Below are 21,236 nucleotides of genomic sequence, written 5' to 3'. Positions count from 1 at the left end.
ATTTGCAACCAAGTATTAAGAAGGGAAAGTTTGATTTATGATTATTATTCTGTCCCATTACTTTTGGTCCCTTAACAAATGGGAGGCACATATGCAAACTGCTGTAAGTCCTACACCGTTCACCTGAGTTGGATGTACATACCCTCAAATTAAAGCTGACAGTCTGCAGTTAATGCACATTGTATTTGTTTCATTCCAACTCCATTGTGGTGGTGTATAGAGCCAAAGATGTTAGAATTGTGTCGATGTCCCAATATTTCTGGATCTGACTGTATACACAACCCTTGTACTTTGTGTACTGCTTAGTAGCCTAGCTGACATATTTTATACCAAGTATAACCTTTGGACAATTTTCAAGGGTAAACCTCTGAAGAGAGTGGTGTAGTAATCAAGACATGTCTGTGGAGATTCTCTATCATCCAGGTCATAGTTGTCCCAAAGGTGCTTTTTCAAGAGGCAACTGGACTTTCTGGTTTTTCTTTGAAGACATTCCACTTCTCATCCAAGAAGTTTCTTCAGCTCTGACTGGAGATTCCATTCCCCACCATCCAGTCAGAGTGAAGAAGCTTCTTGGATGAGAAGCGAAACATCTTCAAAGAAAAATCAGAAGGTCCAGTTGCCTCTTGAAAAAGCATCTTTTGGATAATCAAAACATGGTATACTGTAACTAAGGTGTGAATAATCATTGCTAAATCCAGCCAGAAAGAGACACAGCTAGTGCCCTAGATACAATTGTGCAGAGGTGAGGTGTTCATTGTCACAGCTGTTGCCTGCAAAGCCAGTGACAGATTATGAAGCTCTTCCTGGAGAGATTCTGTTCTTTCTAAAACGGGTTGTATGTCTGATACCTGCTTCCAATGGCATGTCTGTCCTGTCTGGATTTATTCCCAGTTTGTTTTTTCATGTCCATCCCATTAGTCATGCATCCAATTATTGCCCAAGGGTACCAACTGTTTCCTTGGAATTGGATGATAAGGAGCAATAGAGTTACAAAGTTCTAGATGACCCCTCCTAGCAATATGTGGGACAAGGTTTATTACAACTGAGAGAATATAAAAATGTTTTACATTGGGGTTTGTGATCTACGGAGAAGGATAAAAAATATGTCATTTTTCCTGCTAATGTAATTGGTTTCAGATATTACTGTTAAAATGCTCTTGATTTCTGATTTCATGTTTTTGTTTTCTTGAATGTCACTGAAAGCTCTTTGGGATTGGGTAGGTTGAGTACCATTCAATGAAGGATGAATTGATTTAATGGTTGAAATATGATATGATTGTTTGGTTATGAAGCCCAGAACAAATTTTACAGTATATAGCTGTGATGGCGAACTTATGGCATGAGTGCCACAGGTGGCACGTGGAGCCATATCTATGGGCATGCGAGCGTTGCCCTAGCTCAGCTCCAGCGTACATGCACACGCTGGCCAGCTGATTTTTGGGCCTTCGAGGCCCACTAGAGGTCGGGAAACAGGCCATTTCCGGCCTCTGGAGGGCCTCTGAGGGGTTGGGGAAAGCCGTTTTCACCCTCCCCAGGCTTTTTTTCTTGGTTCTATCTGGAAGACTGAGAACTAAAAAGAAGGAACAGGAAGCGGCATGAAGCAATATATATATTTTAATGTATATACTTTTAATTTAAGGGGACTTGGACAACCATAAGTTTGCCTGATTGGAGTGCAAAAATTGAGCCACAGCCAAGAGGCTACATTCACCATGGCTGTAATCAGAATCTGGAAGCTTTGAACTATTAGAACTATTATCCAAGCTCATGGGCTGATTAATCCAGGAAGCAAAGGAGCCTCCAGAAGCATCAGAACAGAGGAGGCCATGAACACCTCCACAATATGGCCCAGCCTCCTGATGGATTTGGCACTGGATGGTTGCAAAAGTGACACTCTCTGGTGATCTTAGGGAGCAATAGGTGACAACAAGAGTGGTATCTCTGCTGTACTAGTAGTCCAGCTGTCAGCTGTGACAAAAACACATGAGTTGACTGCTCCCATTTGTCTGTTGTCAGAGTGGTAGCGAGAAGATTGAGCAGCTCATGTACCAACTACAGTTGGGACCAGCAACTCCATTATTAAGTGCTGTAGTTGCCAAGTCAAAAAATCACATGATCCTGCTGATCTACAACTTCATTTCCATTTTCGCCATTAAGCAAATCAACTGCATTAAGTGGGAAATCACATGACTGGGATTTGCATTATCACTTCTGCATTTTCTGCTAGTTGCTTCATTTCTGCATAATCATGCTTATTTGGAAGCCAGTTGTGAAGTTCTCAAATGGTGATCATGTGGCTGCAGAAGCTGCAACAGTCATAAATACACACTGGTTGCAAAGTGCCCAAATAGTGATCATGGGACTTTGGGCCGCTGCATGTGAGGATTGGTTGCAAGTCTGAGGGGGGGGAGATGGGGGGTTTCTAACTGTCATAATTTGAAACAGTTGCTAAACAAAACAGTTGGTAAGCAAGGACTACCTTTATTCTCCAAATACTCTGGAGGTGTAGAGTTTTATTTGTCTTTTATAGCAGGTAACCTGGGGAGGTAAGTTACATGATATACCATCTTAGTGTTATCTTAATCTTTCCTGTCAGCTTCATCATTTTTGAATATTGTAAAGTACCTTTTTGGTCATTAAATTCAGATGTAATTCAAGTGACCAAAGCTCATATTATGAAATACTTGTGATGGTTATTAACATCTACATATTATTATTCTTCTATTTCCTATGTATTGTTTCCAGAGAAAAGGGTAATTTAGGTTTTTTTTATATTAAATTAATTAATAAAAGAAGTCAGTTCATGAAAATGAGGTCTGAATTATTAGTATTTCCATGAGTGAAGAGGTCTTCCAGTTAGAAGACATGCAGTTAGTCCCATTCCTGCCAAGTTCCTGTTCAAACAGTCAGAAAGATACTTTGTACTTTCCAACTGCTGTTAGACAGCATTTCAAGAACATACATTGTGTGAGAGAGAGAAAAAAATTGGTACTTGAATCAGCTATTTAGAAAGGGGCTACTTTCATAGAAGTTACCTTTCCTGTTTTGCATTTATTTTTCAATATGACATGGATCTGGTTTACATCTATTTTTGCTTAAGATCAAACAGACAGTAATATTCATAACTAATGAACCTCTGAGAGTAAATAAATATACTAGCAACTTTTCCATCCTGTTTATACCGATACCTTTATAATTATAATTCACACAAAAATTACACATAAGGCATTTGATTAATTAGATGTTTTTTCCTTGTGATTTATGTATTGAAAACAAAGCAATTTTTAATGGGGTTTTTGGTGTTTTATGAATATGATTGCTGAGGTTTCATTACTCAATTAGGTAACATTAGTGCCATCATTTAGGTGATAGTTATGCAGAAATAATGAAAATTAAAATGGTTCACAAATTTCTAAGCACCACTATATGTGGAATAATGGAATGAAGCAGTGGATTTTTTTTTAAAAGGCATGTATTGTACATCAATCTAATAAAGGGAGCTGAAATCAGCATTTCACAGTTCTCCAGCGTAGCAGAAAGCGTCAGTCATGCTGGGGAATCACGCCTCGTCTAGCGTATGACCGAGTCTTGCTTAATAAAGGCTCCGCCCTTCCGGATGCCCCAGTTCTTCGGCTCGGTCTACGCTGACGAGAACGTGTCTTCCAACTTCTGATCGCTTTTCTGCTTGGATTTCCTTTCTCCGGCTATCGTTTGGACTCAGGTTGGAAATTTTTGCTCTATTAACAAGATCGTCCCTCGCTGCGGCTTCGCGCCGATCAGCTGGAGCCTCCCCAGGCGCGAAACAAAAAAAAAAAAAAATTGGCTGCGTGTAAAAGGCCTTTGCCTAGCAGCATTCAGATCACATCGGCTGGAGCGGCTGCTCGCTGATTCCACGTCGCTCGTGGCCGGACGGCTAGCGACAACCGGCTCCCTTCGTCTGAGGGCTCGGGCGCCTGGGTTATAACTGGACTTCCCTAGGGACCCTACGAAGAGCGCTCCTTCCACCTCCGAGCGCCTGCGCTATTCCGGGTCGCTTTAGAACATCTAGCGGCCCCTCTAGCATTTTTTCACGGCGCTTTGTCCCCCGGTCTGATTGCGGAGCCTCACCTATCCGCGCCGGCCTCCTTTTAACTTATTTCGGAGACCATCGAATCGCCTTCAAAATGGCGGACGCCATGCGCTCGAGAGCTACTGAGCGCGAATCTGCCTCAGCTCGCCGCCGTCATGACAGCGATCCCCTGGAAGGGCCTTCTCATGAGCCCCCCCCCGCCAAGAAGTCAAGATCACGGAAGGGGAAATCGGCGGAGCCTACAACTGCTTCTTCAAAGGAGGATCAGCGGAGGCATAAGGCGCTTGAAAAAGCTTTTCAAAAGGCCCATTCTCAGGCCTCTGCTAGAGACCACGACAGGCCCGCTTCTGCATCCAGCTCTAGGGCCAGGTCTCCACGGTCGGTGCGGGACCTCTCTCCTGATGTCCCTGGGCCTCCAGCGGGCGCCTCTTCTTCTGAGTCTCACCGCCTATTTCAGACCCTTCCTGAGGCAGATTCAGATGTTCAACCTTCCTCCATTATCCCGCCTTCGCTACCACCTCAACTTCCTACTCCTATGGCGGATTGCTTAGAGGCCTTCATCGCTCGGGCCATTCGCCAGGGCTTGGCTGAATGTTGGCAACAGGCCCCTCCTCCCTCCGGCCACTCCATTCCATCTTTGCCTCACCACAGCCCCAGGGATGAAACCCTTCTGGATCAAGGTCACGGGGATTGTCGTGACATCACAGATCAAGTTTCAGTTTCCGAAGCGGATGAAGGTCTGGACCAGGCTTGGTCCGACGATGAAGGGTTGGGGCCTGATCCACCTTCGTTTGTGGGCCTTTTCAAACCCCAGATGTTCCGCTCTCTGCTCTTCAAAGCAATCGCGACAACTCGATTGGGCGCTCCTGCTGCTTCTGTTCCGGCTTCTGATCCGCATGATCCGGCATCGGCCATGTTCGCGGAACCGACTGTGGATCCAGAGACCATTCCAGCCCCAAAGTTATTCACCGATGTCTTACAACGCCAATGGAATCTTCCGGGTGCGGGACCCAGTCCTAACGGTTTAGACAAGCGTCTCTATAACTCAGCGGCTCCATTGGCAGACCTTTTACAGCCTCCTAAAGTGGATGTTCCTATTGTAGCCTTAGCGGACCCAATCCATCCTACAGGTCCGGCTGAGGATGCCCTTCGCCCGGAGGACAAAAGGGCGGAGAAAACGCTGATCAAGACCCACCAAGCCTCGGCTTGGGCCATTCGGGCTTCCACCTCAGCCTCATTCTTTAACAGGGCGGCCCTTTTGTGGCTCAAGCAACTTCAGGCTCGGCTTCCTTTGTCGGACTCCCGGTCTCATCAGGACCTAAACAAAATAACGGCTGCATTGGAATATTCGGCGGATGCCACGCTTAATTCGGCTAGATTCTCGGCCAGGGCCTTGGGATCCAACGTAACATCACGTCGCCTTCTATGGTTGAGAAATTGGCAGGCCGACATGCGAAGCAAGTGGCAACTCGCTTCATCACCTTACTCAACTGGGAACCTGTTTGGACCTGCCTTGGATCCCCTCCTGGTCGAAACCAGGGATCACCGAAAAATTTTACCTCCAGCCTCTCGCAGAGGGGACACTCGCTACTCTTCGTCTCCCAGGTTCCAGTCCTTTCGGGGTTCCGGCTCCTCTTCCTCCCAAGCGCGTTATCAGCGGCCCTTCTCTTCAAGACCTCAACAGGACTTCCAGGTTAGACCAGGCTCCAGGTTCCCACCTCGTCGCTCCACCAGGGGGGGGAGGGGAGGTCGTTTTTCCCGTAGATCTCGATAGACAGCCTTCCCAGGCTCCCATTGGGGGTCGCCTCTCATTGTTTCTAGCTCAGTGGGAGGCTTCCATTTCCGATTCATGGGTTCTTGATTCTCTTTCCTCTGGTCTTTCCATAGAGTTTTCTTCCTACCCTCCTTCCCGGTTTATCTCCTGTCCAGTTTCCCGGGATAGAGCGAAGAGGGATCTTGTGACTGCTGCTATTGATCACCTCCTTGAAATTGCAGCTATTGAGCGGGTTCCCCAGTCACAACAAGGTCATGGGTTCTACTCCCGACTCTTTGTTGTCCAAAAGTCCTCGGGGGGTTGGCGGCCCATTTTGGACCTGAAAGCCTTGAACCGACACGTTAAGTATCGTCGGTTCAAGATGCAATCCCTGTCCTCCATCTTGGAATCTATCCGTCCATCGGATTTTCTCTCATCAATTGATTTGACGGAGGCTTACCTCCATGTCCCCATTTTGCCCGCTCATCGTAGATATCTCCGGTTTTCCTTTCGAGGCTCCCATTTCCAGTATAGGGCCCTACCCTTTGGGCTGTCTTCAGCCCCTCGGGTTTTTACAAAAATCATGGCCGCCTTGATAGGCCATATTCGTTCCACTCCAATACGGCTCCAGTTTTATTTAGATGACATTTTGGTCCTTTCTTCCTCTCTTTCGGAAGCAAAGACCGACCTAACCACTGTCCTGAACTCCTTGCAAGCGCATGGGTTCTCTATTAATTGGGCTAAGAGCCACCTTTCCCCAACCACTACTATTGTCCACTTGGGAGCCCGAATTGATACGGTCTCTTCCACGGTGTCCCTCTCTTCGGAACGTCAGTTTAACCTTCGTTCCCTTGCTCTCAAGTGTTTAGCCTCCGGCTCGGCATCCATTTTGACTCTTTCCCGTTTATTGGGCATGATGGTGTCATCCTTTGGCATCACTCCATGGGCCCGTTTACACAGCAGGGACCTTCAATGGCTGTTGCTCCCTTTTCAAAGGGCGTCGCAGGACACATCCCCTCGCCGCATCCGACTGCCTCGCCGGGTTCTCGACTCTCTTCGCTGGTGGACCTCGAGTGCCTTATCTCGCGGCTGTTCTTTTCGGGAGCCCCTACGGATTCAGTTAACAACGGATGCCAGTCTTTCGGGCTGGGGAGCGCACCTCCTACATCACATAACTCAGGGTCGCTGGTCGACAACAGAATCCCGTCTCAGCATAAACTTGCTGGAGCTCAGAGCTATCCGTTTAGCCCTTCTCCACTTCCAGGACCTTCTGGAGGGGAAAGACGTCCTTGTCTTAACAGACAATACAACTGCAAAGGCTCATGTGAACAAGTTGGGGGGTACTCATTCCCGAGACTTGATGGTCGAGGCTCGCCTGCTAGGCCTTTGGGCCGAGACTCATCTGTCTTCGATCCGAGCGGATCACATTTCCGGCGCAGCGAATGCCACGGCGGACTTTCTCAGCCGGTCACAGGTGGATCAAGCGGAATGGTCGATTCCCTCCTCTCTGTTTCAGGAGATCTCGGACAGGTTCGGGACCCCCCTCGTAGACTTGTTCGCTTCCAGGACGAACCACCAACTACCACGTTATTTTTCGAGGTTTCTGGACCTTCAGGCGGAGGCCACGGATGCTCTTCGCACCCGGTGGCCTCCAGGCCTCCTTTACGCCTTTCCTCCGCTACCGGTAATTCCCAGGCTGATCCGGAAGCTTCTCCAAGAACGTGCTCAACTGGTCTTGATTGCCCCGTTTTGGCCGATGCGTCCGTGGTTCGCGGACTTGATGACCCTATCTGTCTCACCTCCATGGGAGATTCCTCCCTCCAAGGTCCAATTGTTCCAGGGATCTCTCTTCCATCCGGATCCGGCCTGGCTTCGCTTAACCGTCTGGAGGTTGAGCGGGGCATCCTGACCTTGGCTAAGGTTCCACCTCCGATTATCACAACAATTCAGGCCGCCCGTAGATCCTCTACGATTCGCATATACGACGCCTCCTGGCGGGCCTTTGCTTCCTGGTGCACGTCTGTCTCTGTCTCTCCCACATCGGCTTCCATTCTTCATGTCCTAGCTTTCCTGCAAAGAGGTCTCGACAAGGGCCTGGCTCCCTCTACCCTACGTCGTCAGGTCGCCGCTATCACGTCGGTCCTCACCTGCGGATCTAAGGATTCCATTTCTCAGCATCCTACTATCCGGAACTTTCTACGAGGTGCCACTAACCTACGGCCTCCTCCCATCCATCGTTTCCCTTCATGGAACCTAAACAAGGTCCTTACCGCACTGATGTCTCCACCTTTCGAGCCTCTTCGTTCCGTTTCCCTTCGTTTTCTTTCCCTGAAAGTCTCGTTCCTGGTGGCGATTACCTCCGCCCGCCGCATTTCAGAGATAGCGGCGCTTTCCGTCCGGGCGGATCTCTGCATTTTTCATACCAATAAAGTGGTTCTTCGCCTGGATCCAGCCTTCTTACCCAAAATTAATTCCTCGTTCCACAGAACGCAGGAGCTCGTCCTCCCAGACTTTTGCCCGCATCCCTCCCGTCATCTGGAACGTTTGTGGCATACCCTCGATGTCCGCAGGGCCCTAAAGATTTATATTTCCCGGACGGCACCACATCGCAAGTCGGAGGCCCTGTTTGTAGCCTTTCATCCTAACTCCATCGGTTCCCGAGTTTCAGCTTCTACCGTGGGCCGCTGGATACGGGCCACTATTGCCTGGGCCTATCGGCATTCCAACTTGGCTCCCCCTCGCGGGATCACGGCTCATTCGACCAGGAGTGTGGCGACATCAGCTGCCTGGTCGACACAGGCATCGATGGAGGAAGTCTGTAGGGCTGCCACCTGGACCTCTATCAGCCCCTTCATCAGGCATTATAGAGTGGACTCCTTCGCTTCGGCTGATGCTGCATTTGGCAGGCGAGTCCTGCAGGCAGTCCATCGTTCCTGAGTTTCACCGGAGCCTTCTTTGCCCTCCCTGGTGACATCTGGCTTTGGTATGTCCCCAGCATGACTGACGCTTTCTGCTACGCTGGAGAATGGACGTTGGACTTACCTGATACGTCCTTTCTCAGCATGTAGAAAGCGTCAGTCAGCCCCACCCTTCTGTCGGTCCGGTGGTGGTTGGGGGGGTCGGTTATTAATTCTCTATCGTTTCAGGAAGACACGTTCCACGAGTCTGCGCTTCGCCCTCGACGAAGAACTGGGGCATCCGGAAGGGCGGAGCCTTTATTAAGCAAGACTCGGTCATACGCTAGACGAGGCGTGATTCCCCAGCATGACTGACGCTTTCTACATGCTGAGAAAGGACGTATCAGGTAAGTCCAACGTCCATTTACAGTTGAATGTACAGTTGAAATAAGCTTTTGACAGCCCACCTAATGTACTGAATATTATGATCTTATTAAGGATAGTACTGTAAGAACAGGATGGAGTTACTAAAACTTATATAGTTCCAAATAGATAATGGAGGTGAAAAACTCACAAAATTTCAATACTATTTTTACAGAACAGTTTTAATAGGAAGACAAAGAATACTTTGAATTTATTATATCCTTGCAAAGCTAGATTGATATGAACACTTCAATCAAAATGGCCTTTCTGGTCTACGCTACATAGGAATACTATAGCTTTAATTATTTTCTGAACATTTATTTTCTTGTAGCATTTTTACAGTTGATTATATGTATACTCCTGGGAGTCTTGAAGAAGTAACTGTATTCACTATCTATCTAAATAACTTACTTTTATCCCTCTTTTTTTTTCCTCTTAGATTTCAATTACTACAAAACCTGCAGCACTTACTAGCTAATGCTTTAGACCAGAGTCTAATGCAAAACAATTGCAAATAACAATGTATTTCAATAAAACAAACAAGCTAGATAAAATGAAGTCAAAATAATGCAACATTTTAGTATAGTCTAATCAATAGACAAACAATTGTATTTTGCACCAGTTGAAACTTTACTTTATATAAATAGTGGAAGCTACCAATATGTGGAAGAGAGATTAAAGTTCAAGTTCCAAACGGAAGTGCTGTGGCTAGCTAAACCTCCATGTAGCTGCCATCAAAGGACATCCAGAAGCAGTTTAAAATCCAGAGAGCTCCCAAACAGTTTATCCCATCTTTAAGTCAGTATGTAACTCTATCTATATCAGCAGTCTCTCCAGCAAGCACTAGTTGATTTGATTATTAATAGTAGGTTTCAGTTTCCATTTATTAACTTTCATCTAGCCCCAAATGGTATCTAAGCATTAGTTTAAGAAACTCACCACTTCTCCTAAATTTTACTTCAGTAAGATATTGTGCTAGATATATTAACTCTGCACCTTAATCATAGAAGTCATTGATTGTACAAATCTACGAACATAGGTTACACCCCATTTTTTAAAAACAGTTTCTGTAGTTCTAACTAATTTTTTATTTATCTTTTTTTCCTCATCTATCCTTGAAAGAGCATTTGGAAGCTACAGGAGTGCAGTGGAGCAGGCAATTTTTTGGGGCCCCAGAGTGGTCCTTGTAATACCACCAGTCTGCAAGTTGCACTGAATGCCAATTTGCTTTCAGGTACAATTTAAGGTGGTAATTATCTTTAAAGTCCTTCATGGCATGGGTCCAGGCTACTTGTAGGACTGTCTCATCCCACTGGGATTGACCCACCCAACCCATGCTTCCTTTGCAGGCGCATATTTCACAGTATAACACCAGATGAGCTTGAGATATTGCTTTTTAAGTATTTTCTTTTGATACCCTATTTGTGCATATCTTTGATAATCATAGGAATAGTTGTACGGACATCTCATTGTTGGACCTTCTAATGCACTAATGAATACCTGGAAGTTCTAATACTGTAAAAAGCTGGTTTTGATGGTCATTACAGTCATACTTCATCCAGTTTAAGGTTCTGTATATACTGAAGAGTCATTAGATGAGTATGTACCCCATAACTTGTTATGTTGTGCCACTGCAGCCAAATAAAATGGCTATCTGGAATAGATCCTTGCCATCAAAATTTGATGAATTCAAAGTGAGAAAAATTCTTTTAACTGCCTGCAACTAAATTATTTGACCTTGTTGTAAAGAGGGAGTTATTCTTAAAATGTCACATTCACATTATGCACTTCTTTTCATTTAAAAAAAAATACTTGTGGTTTTATAAATAGTATTTGCTTTTGTACTAGCACAGTGGTTCCCAAAGTGGGCGGTACCGCCCCCTGGGGGGGGTTGGGATGCCTTGGGGGGGTGGTAAGAGGCAAGGGGGACAGCAGGGGGGCGCTAGAGGCAAAAGGGGATGGCAGGGGGGCGCTAAGTGGCAAGGAGTGTGGCCCCCACCCTTTGGCCTGTGCAGTTACCTCCTTGCAAGCAAACAGCAAGAAAAAACAACTTTCAGCTTCAGCATAGGCTAATTAGCCCGTTGATTAGATCCGCAACTCTCAGCTGATTTGTTCTCAGCTGAAAACGAAACCGAAAGTAAAGCAGGTTGTTGGCTTTACTGTTTGCTGCAACGTTGGAAAATTAGGCAGAGGCAGATTTCTTTTTCCTCATCAAAAAAGGTAGGTGTAAACAATGGGAAATTTAGGCAAAAGAGGAGACTTCAAGATTTTAAAACGCAAAAGAAAAAAAAGCTCTGTTTAACTAGGGAATTGTAATAATTGAGATACTATTATATATTGTGTTGAAAGCAGAAATGGTTAAGTTGTGGTTTGGAGGAATATATGGGGGAAATTATTTGATTTATTATTATTGGTAAATATAATTAATTGATTTGTAAGAAATTGGATTGCATGGAAATAATTGGAATATTTATGTTCATATTGATTAATATACAAAAAAGATAGTTATATAATTAATTGATTTATATTAAAATGTTGAATTTGTATTAAACAACTGTAATATTACATAATTAACCAATGTGAGGATGGATATAAAAATAGATGACAATGGGAAGGGGTATAATATAGAATAGAAGGGAAAATTGAATTTGATTAATATTAGAGATGAGGATGAAGGGTAATATTGTTTTTTTAAAAAAATAGATGAGGAATAAATATGGCAAAAAGGAAATATAGAAATTGTAAATTTAATTGAAATGACTAAACACTGTTTAAATTTGTGAACCGGCCAAATACTCTGTTCAAAGAAAATACATTGTATGTTTGTATGCGTGTTTCTAATTATTGCTATTTATTCATATTTGTTCTCTTTTATTCTTTAAAGTTCAACAATTCATTCTTTATCTTAATATCTTTATATTTGTTTGGGGTTGCCTTTCTTCCATTTCATCTTTTTTTATTGTAAAGCAATCTTTCTCCTCAAACCTACCACCTCTCTCTTTTCTTTCCTTCTTACTTTCTCTTCCCCCCCTCTTCTTCTCCTCCCTACTTCCTCTTCTTTTCTCCTTCTCCTCCTCTCTTCCTCCCTCTCTTACCCTCACTCCTACTCTAATTCTCTTCCCTTCCTCCCTTCTCTTCCTTCCCTCTCTCTCCTTCCTTCTTCCATCTCTCTTCTCCTTCCTTCATCCCTCTCTATTGCTGTATTCATTTTCAATTTTATATTTTCCACTATGGAGTCCAGGCAACCCCAGTCTTTCTTTCATTTATCAAGTATATTTCTCAAAATTTCCCCTCATCTTTTTAATTATTAGCAGTATATTTCATCTTATTCCATTTTTTCTATTGAACCCAGTGTAATCATCTTTATCTTTTTTCAATTATTTCCTTTTCAATATTAGCTCCTTGTTTCTCTTGCTTCTCATTCATCTTTTCTCTTTCTTTTTTTTTTGCAAGCTAACCAATTCTCTGCTTCTTTATTTACCTTAAATGCCTCCCTTACTTTTTGAAACATCTCCCTTAGTGTCTCATATTCATCCTCCCAATTCTCCATATTTTCAATTTTAAAAGGCTAGGATTTTTAAGCTTATTCTTTTCATTTACATAAGTGGGTGGGTGCTTTTCAAGGAGCTACAAAGGGAGCTGAGAGCAGAATCATTCTGACAGTGTCTTTTAAAATTGCTTGGAAGACTCATTTTTTCCCTAACAATAATGGAATAAAACATATACCTGGAAAAAGTATTTGCAAAACTTGGACAGAAGGAAAAGAAAGGCAGGACTGGACTCATTATCAGTAGCTAGTTCAGTGTTATCAGTGACTCCCACTGATTCTAAACTCATTTTAAGACTGGGATTGGTGACTACTGAAATTTAAGTATTCGACATTGGTCTCAGAAATCTTTGATTTGAATTATCAAATCTCTGATTTGAACTATCAAATCTTTGATTTGAACTTTGATTTGAACTATGGCAAGAAAAATCGTAAAATGGGGCAAAAGTCACTTAACCATAATAATTTCTAGATATTTTAAGTGTAGAGAATTCAAGTGTAGAGAATGACTCATTATTTCGTCTCTTTTTCCGCACTAGGTACCACTATTTGATTTCTTTTCATTTTATTCAAATAACAACAGAAAACCCAATACGGTTCAGTTTGAATTGGCTTTCCAGTCCTTCCTTGATGCATTTTTTCACATTGGTTACCTAGTTTAATTGCCAAAGAAAAATCAATGATATATTTTTCAGACCTTTGGAGGATCACACTGTCAATTGTTCACACTGCTCAAGCAAAATTAACAGGTGTGAATTAAGTTTTAGCTAAAAATGGAGCTTTAATTTCAGAAGTCCATTCTTTAAACTTGGACTTCTGGAATTAAAAGGCTCTGGATTAAATGGTACTCCAGACAAAAGATGGAGAAGAGTATCTTGCTTTTAGACATGATAATAGCTGTCTGGAAAGGTGAGTTATGAGCTATTTCCACATCATCAGAAATTTAATTTATTACCTGTTAAAAATGCAAAGACAAGGAGTACAAGGAGCAAATAAAAGACCTTCATGTTGGGGTTGGTTCTGGACCAAATCTTACTTGTGGGACAGAAACCAGCTCTCAGCCCTCCTTGTGACTTCTTGAAAAGCATCCCCTGCCCCAGCTCCACCACCTGAGGAGGCAGGGGAGGACTGCAGGCTGATTCCAAGGGGGTCTGGGAATGGGTGTGAATTCATCTCACAGCCCTCTCCATCCCCTCCTCTGTGAAATTGCTTTCTCCCGCTCGCTGGTGGTCAGCAAATTCAAAAGGAACCCCCAGCTGAGAATCACTGCTCTAGATTGGTTGATTCAGGAGATTTCTTTAGTGTTAACTAATAGTGTTAGCTATTTTTGTTACAGGGATAGATTTGTATTGGAGCAGCCTGCAGGCCTCCCAAAGGCTCTGCGCACCCTGTTTTTGCGAAAAACGGGCCCGTTTTTCACAAAAATGGGACATGCAGGGCAAGGCTTCAGGAGGCCAAAAAATGGCTGTATTCTGTGTATACTATCTTCCTTAGTGGGTCGCTATTCCAAACAATGCTATTTATAGGGGGTGGGGGTGGGGGCAGTGGTGGGTTGCCCCGGTTCTCACCGGTTCTATAGAACCGGTAGTAAAACCGGCAGAAGAGCGCGTGCACGCGCAAGCGAAGTGAGCGCGTGCGCGTGGCCCCGCTGCAAACCAGTAGTAAAGGTATGTAGAACCCACCCCTGGGTGGGGGGCACTGAGGATGAGTTTGTAGTACCAAGGGGGCGGTGGACTGAAAAAGTTTGGGAACCACTGTAGTAGCATTTTAGATTCATTGTGTCTTATGGCCAAATCACTAAAATTATTTTCTATCTGCCTTAACATGACTATAATTATTATACCAGCATAATACAACATAAGCAGATCTCTTTATTGTGATTCATTGATTACGTGCCATGAAATCTGTCAACTGTTAGCAACAATGTAGATACACCTTCTCCAGGATGATCTATCCCCAGCCTAGCACCTCAGGTTCCAATGATGTACTCCTCAGGGTTATAATTTAATCCATTTTGCTGCTGGTTGTTCTCTTCTTCCTTTTTCTTCTATCTTTCCCATCATGGACTTCTCAAGAGCGCTACTATGTGTCCAAGTTATGTAATTTCAACCTGATTATTTGTGCCTTGAGTGTGGATTTTGGATTGATTTGTTCTATGATCCATTTGTTTGTCTGTCCATCGTATTCTCAAAATCAAAGTTCAAGATACCAATATTTATTCTGACTTGCTTCTTCAAAACCAAATTTTCCTTTCCATAGAGCATTACAGGGAAAATTTGCCTACATGATTCTTTGTAGGTCTAGCAGACTAATCAAAACATTGAAATATTTTTTTCCAGTGCCATTATTGTTAGTCTGCAGCTATTTCCTAATTGTTCATAGTCAATCCTAAAATGTAGAAGCTTCCCAACACTTCAGTCTCTTAATTGTTAGTCCTAGGGCAGATTACTACAGATTCCCTGAAAATAAGACCGGGTCTTATAGTAATTTTTGTTCCAAAAGACGCATTAGGTCTTATTTTCCGGTTAGGTCTTATTTTCAGGGAAAACACAGTTTACTTGTCATTTGTTTGGCTTGCTTTATTTTTAATCTCAGTCCCATTTTTTTCACTATGCTCCTGGAATTTTATTATTAGAGTTTACATTTTTAGCTGTCACAGTAGTGTCATAAGCATAGGCTATTGTTGATTTTTCTTTTGATTTTTAAAACACACTTATCTTCTATTAATATATTTTTCTTGTATAGATTCAATAATGAGACAGTATTAAACTTTGACTCCTTTCTTTACCAACCTGGAACTAATCCATTTTGTCATATTTTGTAGGTTTTGTATGAGGACAGTGAAATATTGTGAGATTCCCATTTTCAGCTCAACATGGCTGACACAATAGAAGGTCTTTCTATAATCAATGAAGTGCATATTAACATTGTTTTCATATTCTTTGGCTTTCTCAATTATCTTGAGTGTACCAGCAACATCTTTTGTTCTTAAGCCTTTTCAAAAATAATTGGAAACATTTGAAATGTCCCTTTCCATGGAGAATGGTGTGCACAGTGTTCTAATCCAGGGGTGGGCAATTAATTTTCCCAAGGGGACATATGAGAAAGTAGTATTGTTGTGGAGGGCCAAACCAATGTAACTTGATTTTATGTCCTCAAACTCCGCCACCTCAATTCCTCAAATTGCTTCAGACAAGGGGCAAATACTGCACGGGCACAGAGAAGTGCTTTCTCTCCTTGTTCTCCTGTAGCCACCAGGTGACTGAAGGAGTGCATTGCAAGTGCATAGAGTCGGACCTGACTGGGCTTCTCCTCCTGCCTCCTGCAGCTTGCTTAATTACGTTTGATTTCTAATTTTTGATTTATTTTATGCGAGCTGGACAGGGACAGGCAAAGGGCCAGATGCGGCTGGGGGATGGGGGGAGTAAAATACCCAGGTCTTCTCTAATCTGTGTTGGATTCTACACATTTTTTACTATCATGTAATGATATTATATACCACTTTGCATATTTTGTTAAGTCTCCTGTTTGGTACCCCTTACTTTATTTTTCATAAGGCCTTTTTGGGGTTGTGTGGGTAGAAGCAGTTGCATGTAGGTGCTTAAGGTTTCAGGCCTGGGTACAGCCTGGGTACAGCACGGAAACGGCATTGGTCGCATTGGTTGATGATCTCTGGAGGGCTCAGGACAGGGGTTGTTCCTCTGTCCTGGTCCTATTAGATCTCTCAGCGGCTTTTGATACCATCGACCATGGTATCATGCTGTGCCGGCTGGAGGGGCTGGGGGTTGGGGGCACCGTATTATGGTGGTTCTCCTCCTTTCTCTCTGACTGGTTGCAGTTTGTGTTGGCAGGGGGGCAGAGGTTGTCCTTGAGGCGCCTTATGTGTGGGGTGCCGCAGGGGTCGGTCCTCTCGCCCCTTCTGTTCAACATTTATGTGAAGCCACTGGGTGAGATCATCCGTGATTTTGAGGTGCAGTTCCATCAGTACGCTGATGATACTCAGCTGTACATCTCCACCCCAGACCATCCCAATGATGCCCTTGAAGTGATGATGTCCCAGTGCCTGGAGGCCGTGCAGGTCTGGATGGGGAGAAACAGACTCCGACTCAACCCCTCCAAAACTGAGTGGCTGTGGCTTCCGGCATCCCGATATAGCCCGCTGGTTCCATCGCTGGCTATTGGGGGTGAGTCATTGGCCCCCATGGAGAGGGCTTGCAACTTGGGTGTCCTCCTGGACGCGCGGCTGTCTTTAGAAGAGCATATGACGGCCATGGCTAGGGGGGCTTTTTATCAGGTTCGCCTAATAAAGATCTGCCAGTTGTGTCCCTTTCTGGATTGGGACTCCCTGCGCATGGTCACTCATGCCCTCGTCACTTCCCGACTGGACTACTGCAATGCTCTCTACATGGGGCTCCCTTTGAAGAGTATCTGGAGGCTCCAGCTGGTCCAAAATGCGGCTGCGCGGGTGATTATGGGAGTGGCTGGACGCTCCCATGTAACACATCTCCTGCACAAGCTGCATTGGCTCCCAGTGGTCTTCAGGGTGCGATTCAAGGTGTTGATTAACATCTTTAAAGCGCTCCATGGCTTAGGACCTGGGTACTTATGGGACCGCCTTCTGCTACCGACAGCCTCCCACCAGCCAGTATGCTCCCACAGGGCGGGGCTCCTCGGGATGCCGTCGGTCAGACAATGTCGACTGGAGACCCCCTGGGGGAGAGCCTTCTCAGTGGGGGCTCCTGCCCTCTGGAACGAGCTGCCCCCGGAGGTACGGAGGATCCTGGACTTGCGCACCTTCCACTGTGCCCTGAAGACTTCATTATTCCAACAAGCCGGGCTAGCCTAATTTTAACGGTTTTAAATTTTAAATTGGATTTTAATGGGATGTTTTTAATTGCAGGCCAAAGTATTTAATCTGGTTTTAAATTGTTTTTAACTTTTATATTTATGTATTTGATCTTGGCTGTTCACCGCCCTGAGTCCTTCGGGAGAAGGGCGGTATATAAATATAATAAATAAACAAATAAATAAATAATTTACGATACGGGTTTCAACAATTTCTCACATCTAAAGGAGAGGTTTACAGTCAAGACATTTATTTATTTATATTTATATTTATATTTATTTATTTATTGATTGATTGATTGATTTATTTATTGATTTATTGATTGATTGATTGATTGATTGGTTGGTTGATTGATTGATAAATTTCTATACTGCCCTTCTCCCTGAGGACTCAGGGCGGTGTACAGCCAAAATTAAAAAACATGCAATACAAATATTAAAAACAATTAAAAGATATATACATTTGGCCCAATTAAAACTCACTATCAATTAAAACATTTAAAAAATTACTTCTTAAGCCAGCCCGGCTTGCTTAAAAAAATGGGTTTTAAGGGCATGACGGAAGGCACTGAGGTCTTGGATTCTCCTTATCTCTGGGGGCAGCTGATTCCAGAGGATAGATGCCCCCACAGAGAAGGCCCTCCCTCTGGGGGTCACCAGCCTGCACTGTTTGGCTGATGGCACCCTGAGGAGGCCCTCTCTGTGGGAGCGCACAGGTCGATGGGAGGTCGTCGGTAGCAGCAGGTCTCGAAGATAGCTAGGCCCTATGCCATGGAGCACTTTAAAGGTGATAACCAACACCTTGAAGCACACCCGGAAGACCACCGGAAGCCAGTGCAGCTCGCGCAGGAGCTGTGTTACATGGGAGCGCCATGCTGCTCCCGTCACTACCCGCACTGCTGCGTTCTGGACCAGCTGGAGCCTCCGGGTGCTCCTCAAGGGGAGCCCCATGTAGAGAGTGTTGCAGTAGTCAAGGCGAGAGGTGACGAGGGCATGAGTGACTGTGCACAGGGAATCCCGATCAAGAAAGGGAAGGGCCGCAACTGGTGAATCAGGCGGACCTGACAAAAGGTCCCCCTGGTTACAGCCGTCAGATGTTCCTCCAAGGACAGCTGCATATCCAGGAGGACTCCCAGATTGCGAGCCCTCTCTGTGGGGGCCAACGACTCGCCCCCAATAGTCAGTGATGGAGTCAACTGATTATATCGGGATGCCGGGAGCCACAGCCACTCAGTCTTGGAAGGGTTGAGCTTGAGCCTGTTCCTTCCCATCCAGATCCGCACAGCCTCCAGGCACTGGGACATCACTTCAAGGGCATCGTTGGGGTGGTCTGGGGTGGAGATGTTCAGCTGGATGTCATCAGTGTACTGGTGGTATCTAACCCCGAAGCCACGGATGATCTCGCCCAGGGGCTTCACATAAATGTTGAACAGAAGGGGCGAGAGGACCGATCCCTGCGGCACTCCACAAATGAGAGGCCTCGAGGTCGACCTCTGCCCCCCTGCCAACACAAACTGCGACCGGTCAGAGAGAAAGGAGGAGAACCACCGTAACACGGTGCCTCCCACCCCCAACTCTTCCAGCCAGTGCAGCATGATACCATGGTCGATGGTATCAAAAGCCGCTGAGAGGTCTAACAGGACCAGAACAGAGGAGCAACCCCTGTCCCGAGCCCTCCAGAGATCATCAACCAACGCGACCAATGCCGTTTCCGTGCTGTGCCCAGACCTAAAACCCGCCTGGAACGGATCTAGATAGGATGTTTCCTCCAGGAATTGCGGAAACTGTTGCGCGACCACACTCTCAACAACCTTCGCCATGAAGCGAAGGTTGGAGACAGGACGGTAGTTGGCCAATATTGCCGGATCCAGGGACGGCTTCTTGAGAGGCCTCACCACCGCCTCTTTCAAGGCGGTGGGGAAGTAACCCTCACTCAACGAAGCATTGATAACACCCTGGAGCCAGCCTCGTGTAACTTCCCGGGAAGCCAGTACCAACCAGGAGGGACACGGGTCCAGTAAACATGTGGCCGCACTAAGTCTCCCCAAAATCCTGTCCACATCATCATCATCATCATATTTATTCCATAGTTTCTCTAAATGTTGCCACATTGGCTGAAAATTCTGGGAATTACAATCCCAAAACATTTGATGGATGCGAGACTGCCTCTATAATAATGATACTGTAGATGCAGATCTCAAAATATGTTCAAAATTCAGTCCACTTTGGATAAAGTTGACACTTTAAAATTTCTTTTATAAATATTTTCACAGATTTCTCAATTTTATTATGTTTCTCTTGTTTCTGTTATGTAGATTGGTTGTTTCTATTTTATTATTGGTAAGCAGAAACTTTTATTTTAATGGAACAACATAAACATACAAACAGTTCTCTTTTAGAAAGTTATGGCACACCTTGAAAGCACCATATCTTTTATTCCCACAGATGATAGCATTTCTGCAGCAAGTACCTCTGATGTCCAAGATCGCCTTTCGGCTCTTGAACTGAGAGTGCAGCAGCAAGAAGATGAAATCACAGTGTTGAAAGCAGCTCTGGCTGATGTAGTGAGAAGACTTGCCATCTCAGAAGATCATGTTGCATCTGTGAGAAAATCGGCACCTAGTAAAGGTAAGACAGCCCTTCTTAGCATATCTTTTTCATCTAAGATTGAGTGTGTGTCATCTATGTATTATGCATTAATGAAGCTCATTAGGCTCACCAATTAAACTTTTAATGATACATCATTTCCAGAGTTACAGGTTTTTCCAAACCATGTGCGATCCAAGTGTTTATCATATTATAGCAGTGGTATCTAGCGATTTGACACCCTGTGGAATCATTTTAAAGAACTTCCTCTCTACAATTAAATCATTTTCAGAAATAAACATGAAATAAAAAGAAGAATGGCCACACATACAGTGAATATTTTGTTTTATTGAATTTTGTATATATAACCTTGCCAATAAAAAGGAAAAAAGTATAAAATATGGGGGGCAAACAAACGGATTTTATATAAAAATATTGGTAAAATAATTTTCTTATATATTAGTCTGTCATGGTACTAATTTATCTTCTTTGCAGATTCATGTTCAATAATGTCAGGCCCAAGCCCAACTGAGGCAACGAGATTCATTCAAGTTCAATTGTTTATTAGATTACACCTAATGGCCAGACCAAAGCTATAACTTTCTCACTTACTATCGTGTTTCCCCCAAAATAAGATATCCCCTGATAATAAGCCCAATTGGGCTTTTGAGCACACAGCAATAAGGCCAAGCGCTTATTTCAGGATTCAAAAAAATATAAGACAGGGTCTTATTTTCAGGGAAACCTGGTAGATATGAGAAATGTTAAATGTTGAACATCTTCCTCCAGTTCAAGTCTGAGCAGTCTGTTAATTCAGGTCTCTTTCTGGGAAATCTTTATATTGCCAAAAGTCTCCCAGAGTCCTCCTGCAGGTGCACATTCTATCATAATAGCCAGATTACTCAGTCTGCCTTTGCTCATCTAGAGCTTTCTAGATTTTTCCAATGTTGGCAATTATTATTTTAATGCCATCTTCCATTGCAGTTCTTGCATTGAAGGTGAGGTGAATCCACCTGATTTCCATAATACCTACAAATTTGTCTCCTATATGGATTTACCAACATCAGTATGCTAAGGTTCCTTGAAACCATGAGTAGATCTCCTTTTTCTAACTGC

At 44.2% G+C, this 21,236-nt stretch overlaps 1 protein-coding gene across 2 annotated transcripts in view; it reads left to right on the top strand.

The window, feature by feature from the left end:
• The window catches only part of EML4 (EMAP like 4), a 149,476-nt gene that overhangs the window by 49,161 nt on the left and 79,079 nt on the right, over positions 1-21,236 (top strand). For both annotated transcript variants that reach the window (XM_070932367.1, XM_070932368.1), the window contains exon 2: positions 19,980-20,162. In XM_070932367.1, the coding sequence (XP_070788468.1) occupies positions 19,980-20,162 (183 nt within the window). The remainder of the gene's footprint in view (positions 1-19,979; positions 20,163-21,236) is intronic.

The sequence above is a fragment of the Pituophis catenifer genome, unplaced genomic scaffold (assembly GCF_029215685.1).
Source record: "Pituophis catenifer annectens isolate HBS135680 unplaced genomic scaffold, rPitCat1.0.hap2 SCAF_1, whole genome shotgun sequence".
Classification (NCBI taxonomy): Eukaryota; Metazoa; Chordata; class Lepidosauria; order Squamata; family Colubridae; genus Pituophis; species Pituophis catenifer.
Note: the sequence above shows the minus strand (reverse complement) of the source record. Positions and strands in the feature narration are given on the sequence as shown.